Here is a 22,592-nt window from a genome sequence, read left to right on the forward strand (position 1 = left end):
CCATGGGAACTCCTCTTTTGGTTGTTTTTATTGGAGCCATTTATGTGGTAATGTGTTGTAGCAGAAAGGAAGTGTTTTCTAATATTCAAATTAAATACTAGTGTTTTCGTGGGCCTGTGTCTTAGGTTGTGAACTTCCAAGTGATTCTCTAGTGATGAAGCTCCCTCATTTCCACCCTTGTCCTGTACTTCTTTCCTTGGTTGCAGAGTTCCCAATCTATTACCTTGAAGCACTAAACCCTCTGATTTTTTTTTTTTTTTTTCTCATTATGTGAGACAAGAAGGCTGGATAGGGAGTTCCCATCATGGTAGAGTGGAAATGAATCTGACTACTATCCATGAGGATGTGGGCTCAATCCCTGGCCTAGCTCAGTGGATTAAGGATCTGGTGTTGCCATGAACTGTGGTGTAGGTTGCAGATGCAGCTTGGATCCTGCATTGCTGGGCTGTGGTGTAGGCCAGCAGCTGTAGCTCCAATTTGACCCTTAGCCTGGGAACTTCTACATGCTGAGGGTGCGGCCCTATAAAGCAGAAAAAAAAAAAAAAAAAAAAAAAAAAAAAGGATAAGAAGAAGGCTGGATGGGGGATGGAGTGGAAGGAATTTCCTTCCCCAGCTGGGATAAAGCTCTGGTAAAGTCCGTTCCTTTGGCCGTACCTGTGGCTTATGGAGGTTCTCAGACTAGGGGTGGAATCAGAGCTATAGCTGCCTGCCTATGCCACAGCAACTCAGGATCCCATTGGAATCTGTGACCTACACCGCAGGTCATGGCAACACCAGATCCCTGACTCCCCTGAGCAAGGCCAGGGATCAAACCCACATGGATACTTGTTGGATTTGTTTCCATTGCGCCACAACGGGAACTCCAAAAAGTCATTAATTTTAAATTTATCAACCTTTTTCTTGTAAGGACAGGAGGGATGACTTCTATGCTCTTTATATATTGGAACTGAAAGCAGAAATCCCAAATCTCTGTAACATCCCACTGTGCTTTGTGGACTAGAGTGGTTTGGTTTGGATCTGCAGGGTTTAGCATTATCTTAGAACAAAGTTCCTTTTTTCTTGTCCTTTGCTTTTTAGGGCTGCACTTGCTGCATATGGAGGTTCCTAGATTAGAGGTCCTATTGGAGCTATAGCTGCCAGCCTACGCACAACCACAGCAATGCCAGATCCAAGCCTCGTCTGCAGCCTACACCACAGCTCATAGCAATGCCAGATCCTTAACCCACTGAGCAAGGCCAAGGATCAAACTCAGAACCTCATGGTTCCTAGTCAGATTTGTTTCCACTGCACCACGAATGGGAACTCCCTTAGAACAAAGTCTAATCATCTGCCCAAAGACTGGGTATTTTCCTTTTTTTGAATATTAGGGTTCTCCAGAGAAACATAATATCTGTGTATGTAAAGAGCTTTTTAAGGTAGTGGCTCATGGAATTATAGAGGCTGGTGAGTTCAGTATTTGCACTAGGTGGCTGGAGACTCAGAGAAGAGCCAGTGCTGTAGTTCAAGTCCAAAGGCTATCAGAGCAGAGCCAAGGTTGCAGTTCAAGTTCAAAGGCTGTCTACTGCAGAATTCCCCCTTGCTCAGGGGAGATGAGTCATGTGTTCTATTCAGGGCTTCACCTGGTTAGTTTAGGTCCACCTATGTTACGGTGGGCAATCTACTTTACTCAAAGTGGACTGATTTAGGGAGTTCCATTGTGGCTCCATGAGGATAAGCCACATCCTCATGAGGATGCAGGTTCAATCCTTGGCCTGGCTCAGTGGGTTAAGGATCCGTCATTGTCATGAGCTACAGTGTAGGTTGCTGATGCAGCTTGAATCTGGCATGTGGCATTGGCCAGCGGCTTCAGCTCCGATTTGACCTCTAGCCAGGGAATTTCCATATGCCCTGGGTGTGGCCCTAAAAAGACCAAATCAAAAAAAAAAAAAAAAGTGGACTGATTTAAATAGTAATCTAATCTAAGAGCTTTTTCACAGAAATCGTCTAGAATGATTTTTGACCATATATCTGGGCACCATGGCACAGGCAAAATCAATACATAAGTTTAACTGGCATATGTGGTAAATGGCCACAGGTATCTTTGGGGAGTTTAGGAGGAAGATTTACAGTATATACTTACAGCAGAGCCATGAGATCTTTTCTTGAGGATTTTCTTCTTTCTTCCTTTTTTTCTTCCTTTGGCCAACCCCTTGGCATACTGAAGTTCCCAGGCCAGGGATTGAATGTGAGCTGCAGCTGTAACCTATGCCATAGCTGGAGCAAGCCAGATCCCTAACCCACTGCACTGAGCTGGGAGTCAAATCTGCACCATCGCAGAGATAATGCTGGATTCTTAAGTTGCTGTACCACTGAAGGAACTCCTCAAGGATTCTTTCTTAGGATTCCCTTCATCTGAGATGCTCTGGATCAGTGAACTAGATAAAGAGAAAACTAGTTGAGATTGGGTCTCTCCATTTGGGTGACATATCAAATCTTGGTTCCCCAGATTAAATAAGATTTTCATAGGTTGCTCGTTAATTAGTTAACACCAAAATCCCTGAGGATCAAGCCTAATTATTTCTCTAACTCTGCTGTACTTGTAGCAATCTTGCTGGCCTCTACCACTTTGGAATTCCAATGTTACCTCTGAAACCAGGGAGCCCATTTCAACAGTGGCATCTTCCATTATCACTTTATACATGCAGACACAGAAATTACAGAGCTTTCAAGAATAATGCTACTCCTCTTGAATCAATAGCTTTTTTTTTTTTTTTGTCTTTTTGCCAGGGCCGCACCCACAGCACATGGAGGTTCCCAGGTTTGTTACCTCTGAGCCTCAACTGGAACTCTCCTATCAGATATTTTATTCACCTTCCTGGAATATGTTGAAATCTAACTTTAGGTGTGGATCTAGAGGTAAAGAAGCATTGGCATACCTTTGCAAAGTTAATGCTTTAGTGAGGCCATTACAAGATCTTCAAGCAAAGGATGGCTAGCATCTCAAAGAGGGGAGAAGGGACTGCTTCATGTGTCGAGGGGGACTCAGTGGGATTTGGGGGTTCTAAGATAATCCAGTTCAACCCAAACTACCAAGATGTCCTCATTCCAAGTCTTAGGGAATTTAAATTAATCTCAAACTTTCACATATGAGTTCTAATAAGGCTGTAAATTTAGCTTCTATGATAATTTGGCAATCAGAGGGATCAAAACATTGGGTCCTCTTGCAGCTACAGAATTTATAGAGTGCTGAAGCTCTCTAGTTCTCTGAGCTGTCATTTTATTCAGTAAATTCTCCAGGGCATTCAGAAGCCACTAGCCTTCTCTATAGTACTTGTAGGCATCATTCCCACCAGAAGGGTCTATGCTAGCAACCATTTAGTCTAGCAAAGATTTGTCTTTATTTTTTTAATTTTTTTTTGTTTTTTCTAGGGCTGCACCCGCGGCATATGGAGGTTCCCAGGCTAGAGGTCTAATCAGAGCTGTAGCCGCCGGCCTATTCTCTGGAGAGCAACGTGGGATCCGAGCCGTGTCTGCGACCTACACCACAGCTCACCCCAATGCCAGATCCTTAACCCACTGAGCGAGGCCAGGGATTGAACCAGAAACCTCATGGTTCCTAGTCGGATTCGTTAACCACTGCGCCACCAAGGGAACTCCAAGATTTGTCTTTAATAGGCAATTTATTTCCCACTAATAATTTAACTCTTTGCATTGCATTCCTAGGACTATCATGATCTCATTCTCCACTAATGATAATGTTATCAGTGACTGCAAACACAACTGGGTCAGACAGTTAATCCCTTTAAGCTTTAAGATTACTATCTTAAATCTACTTTACGCATCTGTTACAGTCTTTGTTAAAGTTTATTTAGGAAAACAAACTAAATACTCATTATTTCAAGCAAGGCAGGATTAAAATACCAGGAGTTGGTGCATCTAAAACCACTGGAAGGACTGGAAGAGCAAGAGACAGAGTAGGTGGAACGCCATTATTTTCAGGTCAACTAGTGAAACTCAAGTCCAGGACAGCAAAAAATTCCTGCTGCCCCCTAGGTTGGAAAACCACAGGCTATTTCTGTTGACAAACATAGGGCCCTTGATGTATCAACATGGGTGGCTGGTAAGGAAGCACTTCATATCTGCTGCCATGCATGCATCTGTCTGTTGCTGACAATCAAGAAAATGGTTTCTACTTTTATTACAGTTCCAATTCTCACACAAGTGTATCTTGTTGTCAGAAGACCAATAATATCTAGAATCCTGGAGCCAATCTGGGAATTATAGTTGTCTGGCTTCCAGTTCCTGTGATACATAGATGCTTCCACTTCTCCCCCCTTCCCCCCCCCATCTAGCATAGAGGATATCTCCCCACTTTTATGAAGGCTATAATTTCAATTCCAAGGAGATGAAAAGCTGTTCGTGGGCATTCATCCCAGCCTTTCTAGCTCATCACACTCCCCTGCCCGCCATACACAAAAATTTTGCCTACTGTTTTTTTCATTTTATATTTTCCTGCCTCTCTGCCTAGTCTCTGCCTGTCAGCTGCAGAACTGTGTGCTGAAGATGACTGAAGGACAACACTTAGGAGGAGAAAGAGGACAGGTTCTATTTTTCCCTAGTCTTAGTACAACTCATGTTCTGATGACTTCTGTCATTTTCAAAGTTTATTCTCTATAAAAATCTCAAGAAAAAAAAACTCAAGTGATAGATGATTTACAAAATGTCCAGGTATAGATAATCTCCCAAATGATAGTGCAAAATGTATACTTTTGTTTCTTTTGCATTTTTATACCATACACACGCAAACTCATACAAGCCAGTGAGGGAGGTTGGGGGGAAGAGAGAAAGGGAGAGGAGAGTGTTAGTTTAAGGCTAGTGTTGCGGCAGTGCTTTCAGTGTCTAATCTCTTTTTAAATCCCATCTAGCTGTGTGAGATTCGAAAACCGAAGCTGAGAAGTTGAGTAACTTCCCCACGATTTCCAAAAGGATATAAAAACTCTCATCTGCCTATACTGGTTTCCATGAGATATGACAGCGAAAGATACCTCAATATTAATGGAGACTAACCAACTCTGAGTCTGGCTTCCCTGTCGGAATCATCTTCCATCTCAGCTGAATCTCCCAGGCACTTCCCGATGGCCTCTGGCACGAGCGCATAGAGCGCACCGGCCTCACATCAACAAGAGATGGAGTAAGAACCACCGAGGGTGGCGAGCTCTGGGCAGGAGCAGCGCGACTCCACCGAGGGCCTGAGGAGTGGGTAGGGAGAGGGGGCGGGGGCGGGGTAGACTCCTCCCCTGCCCTTCCTTTCACTCTAATTGGTCGAGCGTTTGCTGGCCCTATCCCCCTGCCCACCCCCAGACCGAAGCTTAAAGTGTGCGGAGCAGGTGCCTTGCGTGGAGTAACAACTTTACGCGCGTGTTCCGGTTCAGCGCGGCACCCATTCATTGCACCTGAAATTCAATCTGTCCTTCCGGTCATTCAGCGGGAAGGGGCTCCAGCTACCCCAGGGCAGCAATCACCCAGGGAACCGCGACCAGAAGAGGGGCCGAAAGCGCGGCTGACCCTCACGGGCCGGGGCAAGGGACGGCGACCACGACCATGCAGACATGCGCCAGGGCCTGGGGGCTGCGCCTGGGTTGTGGAGTCGGAGGCAGCCGCCGGCTGGCTGGAGGCGCGGGGCTCCGTTGGGCGCCTTCGGGCCGTGACAGCAGTAGCGGTGGCGGGGACGGTGGCGGGGACAGTCGCGGGGCTGCGGCCTCGCGCCTCCTCGAGCGCCTCCTGCCCAGACACGACGACTTCGCTCGGAGGCATATCGGACCCGGGGACAAAGACCAGAGGGAGATGCTACAGGCCCTGGGGCTGGCGGTAAGGACCCCATCTCGGCCCTCCGGGGCCTCGGCTCTGCCCTCCCGGGTTCTGCCCTCGCGGCCTCCCAGCTACATTCAGGATCTCTGCTTTGCTCCGCATGGGACTTGCACCCTAGTCCGGGGCCGTGGTGGGGAAGCGAGCCCGTTTTCTCTGTCTGTGTCCCCTAGCTTTCTCCCAGCCGCTTACTTCTCCACCCTTTTCACGCCTCAAAACCGAATTTTTCAACCTAAATTGCCCTGCCGATAAGTTCTAACTTTGCAAAATAAGGACCTCTTGATCTATCCGATTACCTCTGGTTGCTGACTGAAGTTAACCCGGAGTGGCCGTATCACTCCCCCGGGTCATTATTTTTTTTTTCTCCAAGTGATTTTTGGTTTGTTCTTTTTAAAAAGAAACAGTAATTAGACAATTTAAAGGAAGTTCCCACAAGCCTTTGTACATGCAAAATACAGAGGTGACTCTTTTAACTCAGAAGCACTTTCCTCTGCCTTTAGTGTTCACGGACCTGCATTTTAATTTTAGAGCGTTGATGAGCTGATTGAGAAGACGGTCCCCGCCAGCATCCGCTTGAAAAGACCCTTGAAAATGGATGACCCTATCTGTAAGTGACCGGGAAACTCCACTTGCTCTGGCCTATTTGTCTTCTCTCGTCTCTGAAATTTCAGCTGTGTGTTAGGATTGCTCAGGACCCAGAATATGTATAAAAGCGCGAGTACTGCAAGGAGGGGGACACAGTGAAATATTTATTTACCGTAGCAGTCAGTTCTTTATTTCAGGGCTCTGAGAGGAGCCAGGAAACTTCCCAGGAGGAAGGCAGTGCACAAACATGTGTGGAGGACTCCCATCTCTTCAGGCACCTGCCCAGGGCTGTGGTTCTCCCATTCTTTGGCTTGAGAGGTGTCACTTTGCTCCTCAGGATATTCAGAAGGGAAAAAGGATTTGCCTGCAATCAGGCAAATAGGGAAGTGACAAATATGGGAGGCCCAGACACGTGGCCTTCTCTCCCAAAGTTATATATTTGAAGTAGTTTCCAAATGTTCAAATTATTTTACCTTACATCCAAACTTTATTATTTATACCAACTGAAAGGCAGTAGTATTTTTAAAATCTGAGTGATTTTTACAGAACACAAATAAAATTCATGCTTGGTTAAGAAATCTTAGTTTACTCATAGACTCTCCTAGAATTTTATTTTATATTTTAGTGGGCTGAAGATTGCCTTTCAAAGGTATTTTTATGTAAGCATTTGACTTCCACGGACTGAGCAAGAATCCACAGAAACATTCAAGGGGATAGGCAGAGCTGAAGAGATTTAAAAACAAACAAACAAAACCCCAGAATTCTTATGGTTTTAAATCATAAAAGTGCTATCTCTTACTCTCTGTGGAGTCAAGTGAAGAGAAGGCAATTGTTTTGTTTTAGGTTTCGGAACAGAAGGAATGTTTAGAAGGCAATCTTGATTTTGTTTTAGAGAACTTGAGGTATGAAGCAGGTCCAGCTCCAGCTGGCTGATGCTATAACTCAAGCTGTGCTGAGGGCTGCTCTCTTTGATGGTTTCAAATCTGAACCATTTCCCCTGATGTCAGGGACCTTGTTCATAGAAGAAAATGTGCCCTTTTTCCTTCATTGGAATTGAACAAGCCCTGGGGATAGCTGGAAACCTTATCTATTTCAATTTTAGGAGATCAGAATCCTGATTTATTGGATGTTCAGAGTGAAGAGTTGTATGTTTGTGAAGCAAGCCATTGATGAATATTTGAATGAGCAAATGCCTTCCTGAGACTTTCAAAGTCAGGGACTGTTTAGGTCAGCCCTTTTCCAATATACTAAAATAAAATGTTCATGAGCACTGGAGTGGAGGAACCATGTCAAAGCTGTCTAGACTTTTTTTTTTTTTTTTTTTTTTTGTCTTTTTGCCATTTCTTGGGCCGCTCCCACGGCATATGGAGGTTCCCAGGCTAGGGGTCTAATTGGAGCGGTAGCTGCCGGCCTACGCCAGAGCCACAGCAACGGGCGATCCGAGCCACGTCTGTGACCTACACCACAGCTCACGGCAACGCCGGATCGTTAACCCACTGAGCAAGGGCAGGGACCGAACCTGCAACCTCATGGTTCCTGGTCGGATTCGTTAACCACTGCGCCACGATGGGAACTCCCTGTCTAGACTTTTTTTAATTCAGCTGCTTGTTTCCAGCTGAATAATTTGAACCTTGGGGTATTCCATTTCTCCTCCTCTCTTTGGAAGCAGGATTCTGACAAATAATTTGCAGTTTAAGTGTATACTTTAAACTAGGCTTCTGTGAGATTTGGGACTGACTCCACCTGGTTAGTCTGAGGTGACTCAGAAAATACTGCAGTCAGAAGTCCCCCCCACCCTGCAACCCCTTGCCCTGAAGTGGGCTGACTCTCCAATAAAGCTGGCTTCTTGGAAGTGAGTTGGGGTAGGGAAGGGGATGTGAGGGGATGGGGGGACAGAATGCATCAGAAAGGCCTCAGTGCTTTACTCAGGTATGCACGGGTCATTGTTAATGAATGTGTTCCATGTGGGGAGAGGAAATTGGTACAGTAACCTTTAGTAGTAGCATTTACATTTACTGGTGGAGCAGCATTACCCAAACTTGATTTCACGTGAATGCTGAATGCCTGTGTTCTTGCTGTAGTCAGAGAGGAATTCTAGACCAAATATTTGTTCGCCTTGTACAGAGAAAACTAATAAGAGCTAGTTATGGGTCTTGAATCCCTCACTGCTTAAAAAAAAAAAAAAAAAAAAAGATTGTGAAAGATGTAAGCAGCATGGAGATACTTGGGTTAGTTCTAATGCATAGCTTTATTTCAAACATTTATGTAGTTCTTACCAGGTACTGGCACTTTTTTAAATAAAAAAAAATTTTTTTTGGTCTTATTTTTGCCTTTTTTCTAGGGCTGCACCCACGGCATATAGAGGTTCCCAGGCTAGGGTTCTAATCGGAGCTGCCAGCTTATGCCAGAGCCACAGCAACACAGGATCCGAGCCATGTCTGCGACCTACACCACAGTTCATGGCAACGTGGGATCCTTAACCCACCGGTCGAGGCCAGGGATGGATCCTGCAACCTCATGGTTCCTAGTCAGATTTGTTAACCACTGAGCCTTGACAGGAACTCCAAAATTTTTTTATTAAAGTATAGTTGATTTTTAATGTTGTGCCAAATTCTGCTCTACAGCAAAGTCGTACTGGCACTTTTAAAAGTGCTTTTCATGTATTAATTTAATCCTTATTACAACCCTGTGAGATAACTACCATTATCCATTTTAAAGAAGAAACCATGGCATACAGAGGATAAGAAACTTGCACAAGGCGGGGTGGGTGTATAAATCAGATAATTCCTTCAAAGTCCTGACTTTGAAGTATCCCATTTATAGGCATGCACAAGTCCAGTCACACTGGGATCACTCTGCCATTTGCCAACTTCACTAGTGGAAATGCAGCAACAGAGTGAGAACACAGTGACAACACTCAGGTCCATTGCCAGGGCAAGCAAAGGAGTGACAGAGGTGCTGACCAGGGCTGGGTATTGAAGGATAAATAGTAATGTCTCTGCTGGACAAGCCTGGGGAAGGCTTCTGCAGCCAGAGGGACCAGAATGTACAGGACAGAGCAGAGTGACCTGACAAAGTCAGGGAAGTACAGATGGTTCATCTGTCACGCAGGGATGCTCCCCTCCCTTGGACATTTCAGGAAGTGCCTTAAAAGAATACCTTGAGCATTAGTTGGCTTCATAGTAAGCCCTACTTCAGAGAAACAAGCAAAGCTACTCAGTTCAAAACCCTATCAGATTCATCCCCTTCAAGTGAATCTCCCTTCTCCCACCTGCATATGCAAAGGGAAAAAAACTAGAAGGATATATGTAAATTGGAACATTCTTTCTCTGGATGGTGCCTTTTTGAATTTTAAAAACTTTCTTTTTAGGTCTGTGCTCGCAGCACGTGGAGGTTCCTAGGCTAGTAGAGCTGTAGCCACTGGCCTATGCAACAGCCACAGTAACTCCACATCCCAGCCACGTCTGTGACCTATACCACAGTGCACGGCAACGCCAGATCCTTAATCCACTGAGGGAGGCCAGGGATCGAAGCTGCATCCTCATGGATACTAATCAAACTTGTTTCCGCTGAGCCACAAAGGGAGCTCCTGGATGGTGCCTTTTTGGGTAGTTTTAGATTTCTTTTTTATTCCTTTACTTGTTCTAGATTTTCTATAATAACTGCGTATTTATTTTGAAATTAATACAACATATAAATACTTTGTTTATGAACCATGCCAATCACTTTCAGCTATGGTCTCCCTCTCTGTGTATTTTCCGTGGAATCATCTCAAACTAACAAGACTGAACCAGTCCATAACTTCACAGAAGCTGCAGAATTTAAAGTTTACACAAAATTGTACATTGCTTATTGTGAGCTTGATTAGGAAGAGAGAGGGGTCACTAAACCCTTTAATGTTCAAGTTATTCAACCAGCAATGAACCAGCTGAGCTGTCAGAATGAGACTTTTAATGCGCTTGTGAGGACTTAATGTTCTAAGCTATATTGTTTAGAGGGGATTTTAATAAATGGTTAATGGAGGAGTGAGCAGAGGGGGGTGTTGTGTAATGTAGCTGTAGGTGGCGACTCTGTCACCCAGCTGGGACTGGGCACTCTCCTGAACTGACCCCAAGGACACAGACAGGGCAGCTATTCCCCAGGCTGTGAACGTCAGTTATCTTTCAGCTGAATTAAAGTCTGTTGTCAAGTGTCTCTCCTTTGGCCATTCTTAGCTCTTTCAGTTCCAGCATATATCAATTATTACTTTATTTTTATCTAGGATAATTCCAATGGATTTTCATTATACGACTATGGAAATAAAAGACAAGCAAGTGGGAAAAGCAAAGGCTGGCTATAGGAGTCAGCCTTGTGTTTTGTAGAGGAGTGGGAAGGTCCTGCAGTGAAAGAAAGGGAAGTTTTCAGGTGTGCCCTGTTGTCCTGGGCAAGCTGTACGTGGGCCAACTAAAGCAGGGCTTCCTATATGGTTGGTTGGTATGCATTTTCGGCTTTGTCTGGTTGGTCCTAAATTAGAAGCAGGGACCAAGATTAGGGAAGCTGTCAGTTACTAGTCGAGTCGTAGCCATTTGGGGCTAGTTGTTAGAGAAGTTATTGTTTATTTTCCTCTGTTGTCACTGGAGATAGCAAAAGATGGCTTTCTGTAAGTTTAACCTGTAGCAGGCTGGTTTCAAGGGTAGTTTGTCCTGAGCAGGTTGCTGCAGATTGTGGGTGAACGTTCTATGATTATCTATGTTCTGGCTATTGTCTATTTGTGTGGCTAGACTCTCAAAACAGAATCTATTCTGTCTTTATATTTTTTTTATTCTTGTTAGGCAGACCCCTGCTGATCTGATACCTTGGACAATCTGTTGCCTAAATTGTAATGTTTATGGCTATTTGTTGTGGGCAAGGCACTGTGAGAAGAAATGTATAAATAAACATAATCATTATCCTCAAGGAGCTTAGATTTTACCTTAATATAAATTGAGACAGAAAGTTAAAATGTCCAAGACATCATAAGAACTATGAATAAAATAGTATGTGTACAGAAATAATGTGGACTAAACAGGGATTTCTTTTTTTAATTTTTTTAAATTACTCAATTAATTTATTACATTTATAATTGTACAATGATCATCTCAATCAAATTTTACAGGAAGGAACAGAGATTTCTTAAAACAATGTAAAATTAAGTTGAAATATGGGAGTTCACATTGTGGTTCAGTTGAAACAAATCTGACTAGCATCCGTGAGGATGCAGGTTCCATCCCTGGCCTCCCTCAATGGGTTAAAGATTGGGCATTGCTGTGGCTGTGGTGTAGGCTGGCAGCTACAGCTCCGATTAGACCCCTAGCCTGGGAACCTCCATATGCCACAAGTACAGCCCTAAAAAGATTTAAAAAATATATGTATATATGTCTTCTGTTGGAAACAAAGACAGTATCTTTACTTTGACTATGTGTTTTTGTGTGTAAATGTTATAAGGAGGGAAACACTCAAAGAAAAAGGCAGTATCTTCATTGAGGAAAAAAAAATGGCCAAATGCAATGTGCAAAGCATAATTATAGAATTGAGTGTTGTAGTCTCACCCTTGATGGAATCTTAATAGCATAATTATTTTATGCTATTAAGCATAATTATTTTATGCTACCTGCATATGGCCTCAGATTTCACAGGACTTGCCCCCACTTCAGATGTCAATCAAAAGTCAGGGCTGTCACCTGCGCTTCTGACCAAAACCCTATAAACTGAACCACCTTTTCTTTTTTTTCTTTTTTCTTTTTTTTTTTTTTTGTCCTTCCTAGGGCTGCACCTGAGGCATATGGAGGTTCCCAGGCTAGGGGTTCTAATCGGACCTGTAGCTGCCAGCCTGCACCATAGCCATAGCAGTGCGGGATCTGAGCCACGTCTGCGCCCTACACCACAGCTCATGGCAGTGCTGGATCCTTAACCCACTGAGCGAGGCCAGGGATTGAATCCACAACCTCATGGTTCCTAGTTGGATTTGTTAACCACTGAGCCACAATGGGAACTCCTGAACCCCGGTTTTGTTTTTGTTTTTGTCATTTTTAGGGCCGCACCCATGGGATATGGAGGTTCCCAGTCTAGGGGTCTAATCTGAGCTTGGGTTCATTAACCACTGAGCTATGAGAGGAACTCCTGGACTCCCTTTTCTGTCTGAATTTTTTTGTTACAGTGGCTCACAGAACACAGAGAAACTTTTCCTTACATTTACCAGCTATTATAAAGGATATTATAAGAGATACAGGTGTACACCCAAATGAAGAGGTATGCAGGGTGGAGTCTGGAAGGGTCCTGAGCACAGATGCTTTTTCCCCATGAAACTGGGATGAATCAATTTCCCAGCACAGAAATATATTATCCATCCCAGGAGCTCATCAAATCTGTTGTTGTACAGAACTTACCCTGCAGCCCCTCCCCCCTTCCCCATCAGTGGGTGTGCCTGAAAGTTCCAATCTTATTTTTTTTTTTTTTTTTTTTGCTATTTCTTGGGCCGCTCCCACGGCACATGGAGGTTCCCAGGCTAGGGGTCGAATCAGAGCTGTAGCTGCCAGCCTACGCCAGAGCCACAACAACTCGGGATCCGAGTCACGTCTGCAACCTACACCACAGCTCACGGAAACGCTGGATCGTTAACCCACTGAGCAAGGGCAGGGATGGAACCCGCAACCTCATGGTTCCTAGTTGGATTCATTAACCACTGCGCCACAACGGGAACTCCTAAAGTCTTTTTTTTTTCTTGTCTTTTTAGGGCCGCCCCCAAGGCATATGGAGGGTCTCAGGCTAGGGGTAGAATTGGAGCTGTAGCTGCCGGCCTACACCACAGCTCCCAGCAACACTGGATCCTTAACCCACTGATAAAAGCCTGGGATCCAACCTGTGTTCTCATGGATATTAGTTGGATTCATTTCCGCTGACCCAGGATGGGAACTCCTAGACTATCATTTTTAAGCATTAAAATGTTTTGGACTATCAATCTAAATAATGAGGTAAACTCAAATTACCAGATATTTGCGTTTATTTGGGAATAGCAAAGGAATTGCAGTTTGGGAGACACATGTTATAGACGCTGCAAGCAAGTGAGGGTCTAGGGCGAACTGTGTTTTTTGGCAAGGAGAACAGAGAGGGATTTGCAGCCACAGCCCAATCAGTAAGTTTGTTGCCTGGAGTGTGGAGAGATTCTTGGCAGAAATTCCTTGGTCCAGAGGTAAGTCTCAGTTTGGTGTAGAGCAGATGTTTACAGAAACCCAGTCATCTCAGTTCTTAATTTTATTTTTCGTGTCTTATTTTTGATTGGTTCTTAGACATGTGAAAGTTCCTGGGCAACTCACTCCATCTTGCATCATAGTGGTCTTGGAGAGATAGCAGTGAGTAATGGCTTGGAGCAAGAACTTAATTTTCTCTTCAGGAATTAAACTTGGGCAGCCTGGATGAAAAACCAGGAATCCTAGCCAGTAGACTAGCTAGAGGGTAAAAGTAGAATTGCCCTGATTCTTGCCCCCTATTGAAAGCAAGAATATTTTAAGGAGGCAAAGACTGTGAAAACAGGTATAAAGTTTATTGTTAGAGTCACAGTACAACATGTGGGAGAGCACACACAAAGAAGCAGTTTATTTAAGTCAGAAGCAAGGCAGTATTACACAGCCAAAAGAGGAGCAAGGGTGCGGGCATCCCCCTGAGTGAGGAGTGTACCGGAGGTAGTTTTATGTAAGACCGTTCTTCTGGGTCTTTGTTTACCTTTAGACAATTATCTTGTTTTATTTCTCACACCTGACTGGACACAGAACCCTCCCCAATATGCGTGTGAATATTTTGTTAGAGATGGATGCCAAAGCAAAGGGTGCCAGGACAGTATCAGGACTTATTACAGACTGGTGCACCCTCCCTTTCTGACCCCAGGAGTGACTGAAGTGGTCATCTTACCTTTTTACTCCAGCAGAGCTCAGCTCCGGCAATTAACTTTTTCCTTGAAGTGTCAAAGAGAAACAAGGCCCAATTTACTCTGCCTGATAAAGTCCCAGCTTTTCTCAGCCCAGGGGCTCATCTACCTCCTACCTCAACAGCAGTGACAGCACTGGATCCTTAATACACTAGGCTACCAGGGAACCCTAAGTTCTGTTCTTCTGAGGGAGCATGTGTGAGATTCTTCATTTCATACATTTGGTTTCCATTTTAAATTGAAATCTTTTTACAGGACTTTATTTTTTGACATACAAAGGATACAAACATGCTGACATATAGTGATGAGAGGCCAAATAGGTCATGTGAAAGAACTTAAAATGTTTTGTTTTTGTTTGTTTTATTACTCAAATGAATTTGTCACATCTGTAGTTGTATAATGATCATCACAATCCAATTTCATAGGATTTCCATCCCACAGCCCAAGCACATCCCCCCACCCCCCAAACTGTCTCCTCTGGAGACCATAAGTTTTTCAATGTTTATGAGTCAGCATCTGTTCTGCAAAGAAGTTCAGTCTGTCCTTTTTTCAGATTCCACATGTCAGTGAAAGCATTTGATGTTGCTGTCTCATTGTCTGACTGACTTCACTTAGCATGATAATTTCTAGGTCCATCCATGTTGCTAAAAACGCTGGTATTTCATTCCTTTTAATGGCTGATTAATATTCCATTGCGGGAGTTCCCGTCATGGCGCAGTGGTTAATGAATCCAACTAGGAACCATGAGGTTGCGGGTTCGGTCCCTGCCCTTGCTCAGTGGGTTGACGATCCAGCGTTGCCGTGAGCTGTGGTGTAGGTTGCAGACGCGGCTCGGATCCCGCGTTGCTGTGGCTCTGGCGTAGGCCGGTGGCTACAGCTCCGATTGAACCCCTAGCCTGGGAACCTCCATATGCCGCGAGAGCGGCCCAAGAAATAGCAAAAAGACAAAAAAAAAAAAAAAATATTCCATTGCGTATATGTACCACATCTTCTTGACCCACTCCTCTGTCAATGGAAATTTAGGTTATTTCGAAGAACTTAAAATGTAAAACAACTCTTCCCTCTTCATCTTGGATTGTGGAATTCATCCAGCATCATCAAGATTTTATATAAATGATATTAACAATATTTTAAAAAGTTGGCTCTTTGCAAAAGTTACTATATTCATTATGTCTTGCTTTATAAGAAATTACTGCAGGACTTCCTGCTGTGGCACAGCAGATTAAGAATCCAGAATTGTCTCTGTGGTGGCGCAGGTTGGATTCCCCAGCCTGGCACAGTTCAAGTACCCAGTGTTGCTATAGCTGTGGCTCAGATTCAATCCTTGGCCCAGGAACTTCTGTATGCTGCATATGCGGCAAAAATAAAAAAATAAAGAAAGGAAAGAAATAATTATGAAACTCTGGCTTAAAACAACAATGAACATTTATTATCCTCATGGTTTCTGTGGTTGAGGAATCCAGGGGCAACTAAGTTAGGTGGTTCCAGTTCAGAGCCTCTCATAAAGCTGTGGTCACATGTTGGTGGATTCTCCACCAGGGCTGGAGGACCCACCTCCAAGATGGCTCATTCACGTTGTTGGCAATTTGATGCTGGCTGTTAGTGGCCCTAGTGCCTTTTCACACAGGTCTAGCCACTGACTGCTTGAGTGTCCTCACAACATGGCAGCTGGATTCCTGCAGAGCCAGTGATTCAAGAGAGAAGGAAAGCCAGGCAGAAACTCTCCTTTTTATGACCTAGTCTTGGAAGTCCTATGGTATCACTTACATCATTATAAGGGTGAGTCACTAAGACTGCTCCATATTCAAAGGAATGGGAAATCGTTTCTACCCTTTGAAGGGACGAGTATAAACAAGATTGTAGAAATAATTTTTTTATAGATGTTCTTTTTTTTTTCCGTTTTTTGCCTTTTCTAGGGCTGCACCTGCGGCATACGGCTGTTCCCAGGCTAGGGATCTAATTGGAGCTGTAGCTGCCAGCCTGTGCCACAGACACAGCAACTCAGGATCTGAGCTACATCTGCAGCCTACACCACAGCTCACGGCAACGCCAGATCCTTAATCCACTGAGCGAGGCCAGGGATTGAACCCGAAACCTCATGGTTCCTAGTTGGATTTGTTAAAACCACTGAGCCACTACGGGATCTCCAATATAGATGTTTTTTTAAGAGCAGTTTTAGGTTTCATAGCAAAATTGAGCAAAAAATAAGATTCACACATACCCTTTGGTTCCACACATGCCTAATAACCTCTCTCGTTTTCAACATCCCCACCAGAGTGGTACATTTTTTTCAACCTACATTGACACATCATTATCCCCCAGAGTCCATAGTTTACATTAGGGTTCACTCTTGGTGTGTATTCTGTGGGTTTGGACAAATGTGTAATGACACGATTCTACCACTATAGTAGCATACAAGATGTTTTCACTGCCTTAAAAATCTTCTGCAGGAGTTCCCATCGTGGTGCAGTGGTTAACGAATCCGACTAGGAACCATGAGGTTGCAGGTTCGGTCCCTGCCCTTGCTCAGTGGGTTAACGATCCGGCGTTGCCGTGAGCTGTGGTGTAGGTTGCAGACGCGGCTCAGATCCCACGTTGCTGTGGCTCTGGTGTAGGCCGGTGGCTACAGCTCCAATTGGACCCCTAGCCTGGGAACCTCCATATGCCGTGGGTGCAGCCCTAAAAGAAAAAAACAAAAAATAATTCTAAAAAAAAAAGGTTCAATGCTATCAGAATGAAATCAATTATACTGTGTTTTAAATATGGTATTACTCTTAAGGGCTATTAAGGTACATAGAGCCATTTGACCATACACTAAATCCACAGCCTACTCACCTTTGTCATCATTGGGTTATAGACTACAATCATTAAATCTATTTCTGCACCTTCCTCCATCTAGTTTCATTCCTCATGTATTAATTATCTATAGAAGATAAGAAACTGCTTTAGGCACTAAGGATTTAAGATTCAGGAGGTAAAACGTGATATGATCCCTGACTGTAGGTGACTACTTATACGGAGATAGATATTGAATAGCTCCTCAGGTCTGCAAATAGGATGAATGCTTCAACTGAGGTTATGGCATGAGCAGAGTCATGGAAGTGTAGACATGCATGGTTATTTGAGGATGATGAGTAGACCATGTGTGCAGAATACTGAGCTGCAGAAAGGTGTGGAAAGGAAGGTATGGAGGGCTCAAAGCCATGGTAAAATATTTGTTTCCCTCTATGTAATGGGGAGACATCAACAGTGATTACAGAGGAAAGTGACATATTCAGTGTGTGTTTTGCAGAGTGCCTCTGAGATAGATGCAAGGAGACTAGCTGGGAGATTGTTGGGGTATTTAGAGGTGAGATCTTTATTTTTTTAATTTTTTTTGTCTTTTTGCCTTTTCTAGGGCTGCACCCACGGCATATGGAGGTTTCCAGGCTAGGGGTTGAATCGGAGCTGTAGTCACCAGCCTTCATCAGGGCCACAGCAACACGGGATCTGAGTCACATCTGCAACCTACACCACAGCTCACGGCAACGCAGGATCCTTAACCCATTGAGAAAGAGCAGGGATCGAACCCGCAACCTCATGGTTCCTCCTAGTCTGATTCGTTAGCCACTGCGCCATGATGGGACCTCCCCTAGAGTTGAGATCTTTAAATGTGCATTAGTTCAGAGCTACCAGGAAGCAGTTACCAAGATGATATTAAAAATGTAAGAAATTTACTGGGAGTGTGAGCAGGAAAAAGCAGGGGAGCCTTTAGACTGTGATGCAGGTCTGAGCCTGGAGGAGGGGGAGAGAGAGATGGAAGGATAAGTGATTCAGTAGAATCATAAATCACAGATCTAAAAAAGTTTTGGTCCCTCTGAGTAGAGCCTTTGAGCCAGAGTCACCCATCAGAAGAGTCCCACATCTTGCAGGAATGAGTCTCTATTAGTTCTCCTGCTCAGTTTAGTATTTGGCTAGGAGCAGCCTGTGGGAAGTATGGTTTCAATACAAACATGGCAGTTGATCCAGAGGAGCAGCAGATGGGACTGTCAGTTTTGTTTTTTTTTTTGTTTGTTTGTTTTTGTTTTTGTTTTTGTTTTTTGCCATTTCTTGGGCCGCTCCTGCAGCCTATGGAGGTTCTCAGGCTAGGGGTCGAATCGGAGCTGTAGCTGCCAGCCTACGCCAGAGCCACAGCAACGTGGGATCCGAGCCACGTCTGCGACCTACACCACAGCTCACGGCAACGCCAGATTGTCAACCCACTGAGAAAGAGCAGGTATCGAACCCGCAACCTCATGGTTCCTAGTCGGATTTGTTAACCACTGCGCCACGACGGGAACTCCCAGTTTTTAGGCTGAGTGTCTTTTCTTGTGTGATAGCAATGTCATTAACAGAGAGGGAACAGGGAGAAGAGGAGGGTTCTGGAGGAAGATGAGATCATGGGTCTTGTGTGAGCAGAATTGAATTTGCGGTGCTTGTAGAACATGCCTTTGTAAAAGCTGTAGCAATAGTTGGAAATATGAATCTAAAGCTCAAGAGAGAGATCGAGTTGCTGATTTACTGAGTGTTCTGAATGAATTAGTGAGAATGAGATTTCCTAGGGATAGAGTATTGGGAAGAAAGGGAAAGCCAGGGTTGGGAGATAGATCATGGAAAAGGAGGGAGGCAGAGCAACTTGAGATGAGGTAATTGAAGACGTCAAAGGATAAATTTTAAGTCAGGGAGTTGTAGACCACAGTGTCAAATTCTGGACCTTTCTTAGAGTGAAGAAAGTCCACACAATGACATTAGGACACTCTGAGGTAGGAGTTGAGGGGCTGCATATCCTATGATCTGAGTGAGAGATAGGAAGAGTGAGACTGAACATTAGAAGGAGTGGGAGAGTTCCAGAAAGGCTGTCGTGGTCATCTGGGTAGTGAGGAACCTAGATCAACCTGCATGGAAGATCCCCTGAGATTTCATGGCTTGAATCTGTAAGGTCAGCTAGGGTTCCCCTCACCCCAGCATCATTTAGTGACCGGGTAGTAGGAACAGAGAAGTAGAGTGCCTGAGTTTAGCAGAAGTTGAGGATTGGCAAAGTCAAGTGGCCAAGGACTTTAGGTCCACACAGGCGGGCTGGGTGGGAGAGAGGTGAGGGAGGCCTGCCCCTCCACAATGGGTTGGAAGCTCAGTGACCACCTTGTGGGACTGGAAGTTGGGGGCTTGACCTCTAAGTCAACTCGGGAGCTTCAGAGGTGCTGCTAGACAATGAGGTTGTTAGCTGCTTGTGGGTAGGTAGGTGTTCTGGCTTACATTCCTTCTGTCTTCTTTTCACTCCCACAAAATGGCACTGTGCTTTGCCTTTTTTTTTTTTCTTTTTGGCATGTGGAAGTTTCCAGGTCAAGGACTGAACCTGAGCCATAGCAGTAACCCATGCCACGGCAGTGACAACAGCAGATCCTTAACCACGAGGCCACCAGGGAACTCCTTGCCTTGCAAAGAAGTCTCTGTTATATGATGTATGAAGAACTTTGATCCCATTTTGACTGCTCAGGTTTGTTTTGCTTGTTAAATCTGAGGTATTTTAATAAAAATGCGAACTGGGAATTTTTTTTTTTTTTTTTTTTTGGCCACACCTGTGGCATATGGAAATTCCCAGGCTAGGGCTCTTCCTGAACCACAACAGTGACAATTCAGGATCCTTAATCTGCTGCACCACAAGAGAACTCCATGCAAACTGGGAAATTTAGTAAGGATTCTCAATGTTTGTATCATCAATGTACTAACTGATTAAACAATAAGGAAACAAAATCATAGAAAATGTGAAATAATTAGAGGTACTACATTATTTCATAAAACTTGCTTAAGAGCTGCAAATTTCCCTTTATAAATTTCTCAGAAGCTCAAGTTTTAGGGATGTGAGAACAGTTTGTGCATTGATTTGTCACTGTGAATTCTGTGATGGGTGAGTTATTAGGAATATTGAGCTAGCTACAGGTAGAGTTTAGGTGAATTTTCATTGTAACACCTCGATTCATCTGCATATTCTGAGCATGAACTGTATGCCTAGCAGGCACTATACCCTGGCCCACAAAGAGATTATAATTTAGTTGGTGAGATTCTGGGCTGGATGATCACAAATTTCTCCATATTCCTATATTCCTTTGATCTATAAAAATTATTTTTTTCTGCAAGCATGTTAAATTGTTTGAGTTGGACTTTAGTATATAGTCGTCCTTTGTTTTTGCTCTGCTGGACATGACAATGTACCCACCAGGCAGCAAAGAGGAAAAACAAATACTCCAAGATTCCATCCTGATTCACATTTCAAACTGACCATTTGGCTTGGTTACATTAGTCAGCAGGTGTTCCAGGTAAATATTAGGAATTGTAATGTTTCTCTGTATGTTTCTTTAAAAAATGTTCATAGATTTGAATGAAAAGAGGTGGTGGAAGAGGTCTCCCTCCGAAAGTAGTACGACCGAAGTCCAAGAAGTAAATAACAGCCATGGTGCCCCTTGTCCTGACTATTCCCCCGTAGGATGCTCTTCTGATATTCCTATGGCTGGTATAAAGATTTTGAACCTGTGTGTCTTTTGAGTGAGTAGGTAGAGATGTAGGGACTGCTTGCTCCTGTGGAGACGAGGGACCAAGGAGCCATCAGAAACACAGATTGGACATGCTTCAGCTCCTTTCAGCTGGAGGTGCCTGGCAGAGGGTCTAACCCCTGAGGGTCATGAGAGGCTGGGTAAGGTGGGGTGTTAATTGGGCAAGCAAGAACATGGGAAAGAGCCTGGAAGGATTAGGGTGAGAGGGCCAGAGCCCTAAGTCAGGACTGTGGGGTGCTGCCCAGACTACTTCCTGACACACAGGGTGGGCACCCCTCTGACAGTCTTGAAGGGTTTTTAATTCAGAGTTTCCATATCATGATTCCACACTACGCAGAGCTCATGGATTGGCTTGCCTTCTTAGAGTGAACAAATTCTATGATTCAGCAGACTCTGGCTGTGAAACATCCCTTTGCTGGGGAAAGAAACTTGACAAGACTGAGTGGGGTTTATGGGCTGGGTAAATGGGGTTAAGCCTGGCTTAACCCTACTTATTTATGGGGGAGGGGAGAGATTAAGTTATATTAGAGAAAAACAAATGATTAGGTGATACTTGAGAAAAACAACACCGTTAGGATGGAGTTTTTATGCAAATTCTGACTTCCACTGGGAAAATCCTGATAAATGCCTTCATGCATGGTCTTCCTTCCTTCCTTCCTTCCTTCCTTCCTTCCTTTCTTTCTTCCTTTCTTCTTTTTAGGGCCACACCCATGGCATATGGAGGTTCCCAGGCTAGGGGTACAATTGGAGCTACAGCTGCCGGCCACAGCCACAGCCACAGTAACATCAGATCCAAGCCTCGTCTGCAACCACAGCCCACGGCAATGCCAGATCCTTAACCCACTGAGCGAGGCCAGGGTTTGAACCTGCAACCTCATGGTTCCCAGTCTGATTCATTTCCGCTGCGCCAGGATGGGAACTCCTTGTGGTTTGTTTCTTGATGAGACCCTTGAACCTACCCCATGATTCTTAAGTAGCTTTGAAGCTAAGGATCTGCAAGTTGGCAAGACAAATGCTAAGGCAGTATTTTTTCTCACATTGTAGCCCTAGCTTTTCCCTTCAATGTCTGGCAGAAAAAGGCCTTTCTGGGCAAATTCAAATATGAGTGTTGGTTTTCAGGCCTGATGATTTCCTTGGAGTCCATTTCCAAGTATCTTGCCAAGCACATGAGGGGCAGGGAGTGGGAGGGAGGCTATGTCTCTGACTGAGTGGCTGCTCTGTGCTGGGTGCTGCTGGGCTGCCTGGAAAATGCTCTGTGGACAGCCATCCACAGTGGGGACTGCATATTTCTGTACCCATGTATTTCATAAGGAGGATTTTGTTCTGGGCATAACATTGTAGTTTAATTTACAATTTTTGATTAAATAAGACAGTCATATTATCTAAAACTGAAAAGCACAGGGAGTTCTCTTGTGGCAAAGCAGGTTAAGGATCCTGCATCGTCACTGAAGTGGCCTTTGGTTACTGCTGTGGCGTGGGCTTGATCCCTGGCTGGGGGAATTTCCACATGCCAAAAAGAAAAAAAAGGGAAATAAAGTGCAAAAAGATATACAGAGAAAAGCATTTATCAGTTTGTTGAGAATCATCCCAGAGATATTCTGTTAATATACAGCATATGCATGTACATTTTAAAAAATATAAACGGCAGAATAATATAC

General features: G+C 44.2%; 1 protein-coding gene and 1 long non-coding RNA gene across 2 annotated transcripts in view; one reads left to right on the forward strand and one right to left on the reverse strand.

Moving 5' to 3' along the window:
• Positions 1-5,208, reverse strand: part of LOC146407031 (uncharacterized) — a 40,369-nt gene extending 35,161 nt beyond the window's left edge. The window contains exons 1-2 of the long non-coding RNA XR_014822323.1: positions 5,047-5,208; positions 2,120-2,414 (exon numbers count right to left, since the gene is read on the reverse strand). This is a non-coding gene — a long non-coding RNA (uncharacterized LOC146407031). The remainder of the gene's footprint in view (positions 1-2,119; positions 2,415-5,046) is intronic.
• A 169-nt stretch (positions 5,209-5,377) lies between these two features.
• GLDC (glycine decarboxylase) overlaps positions 5,378-22,592 on the forward strand; it is a 111,636-nt gene continuing 94,421 nt past the window's right edge. The window contains exons 1-2 of the mRNA XM_021063878.2: positions 5,378-5,847; positions 6,373-6,451. Of these exons, the coding sequence (XP_020919537.1) occupies positions 5,581-5,847; positions 6,373-6,451 (346 nt within the window). The 5' untranslated portion in view covers positions 5,378-5,580. The remainder of the gene's footprint in view (positions 5,848-6,372; positions 6,452-22,592) is intronic.

Source organism: Sus scrofa, chromosome 1 (assembly GCF_054392235.1).
Source record: "Sus scrofa isolate SSC_HxYL_T2T_F1_AM1 chromosome 1, Sscrofa_HxYL_maternal_Yorkshire_Landrace_v2.0, whole genome shotgun sequence".
NCBI classification, from domain to species: Eukaryota; Metazoa; Chordata; class Mammalia; order Artiodactyla; family Suidae; genus Sus; species Sus scrofa.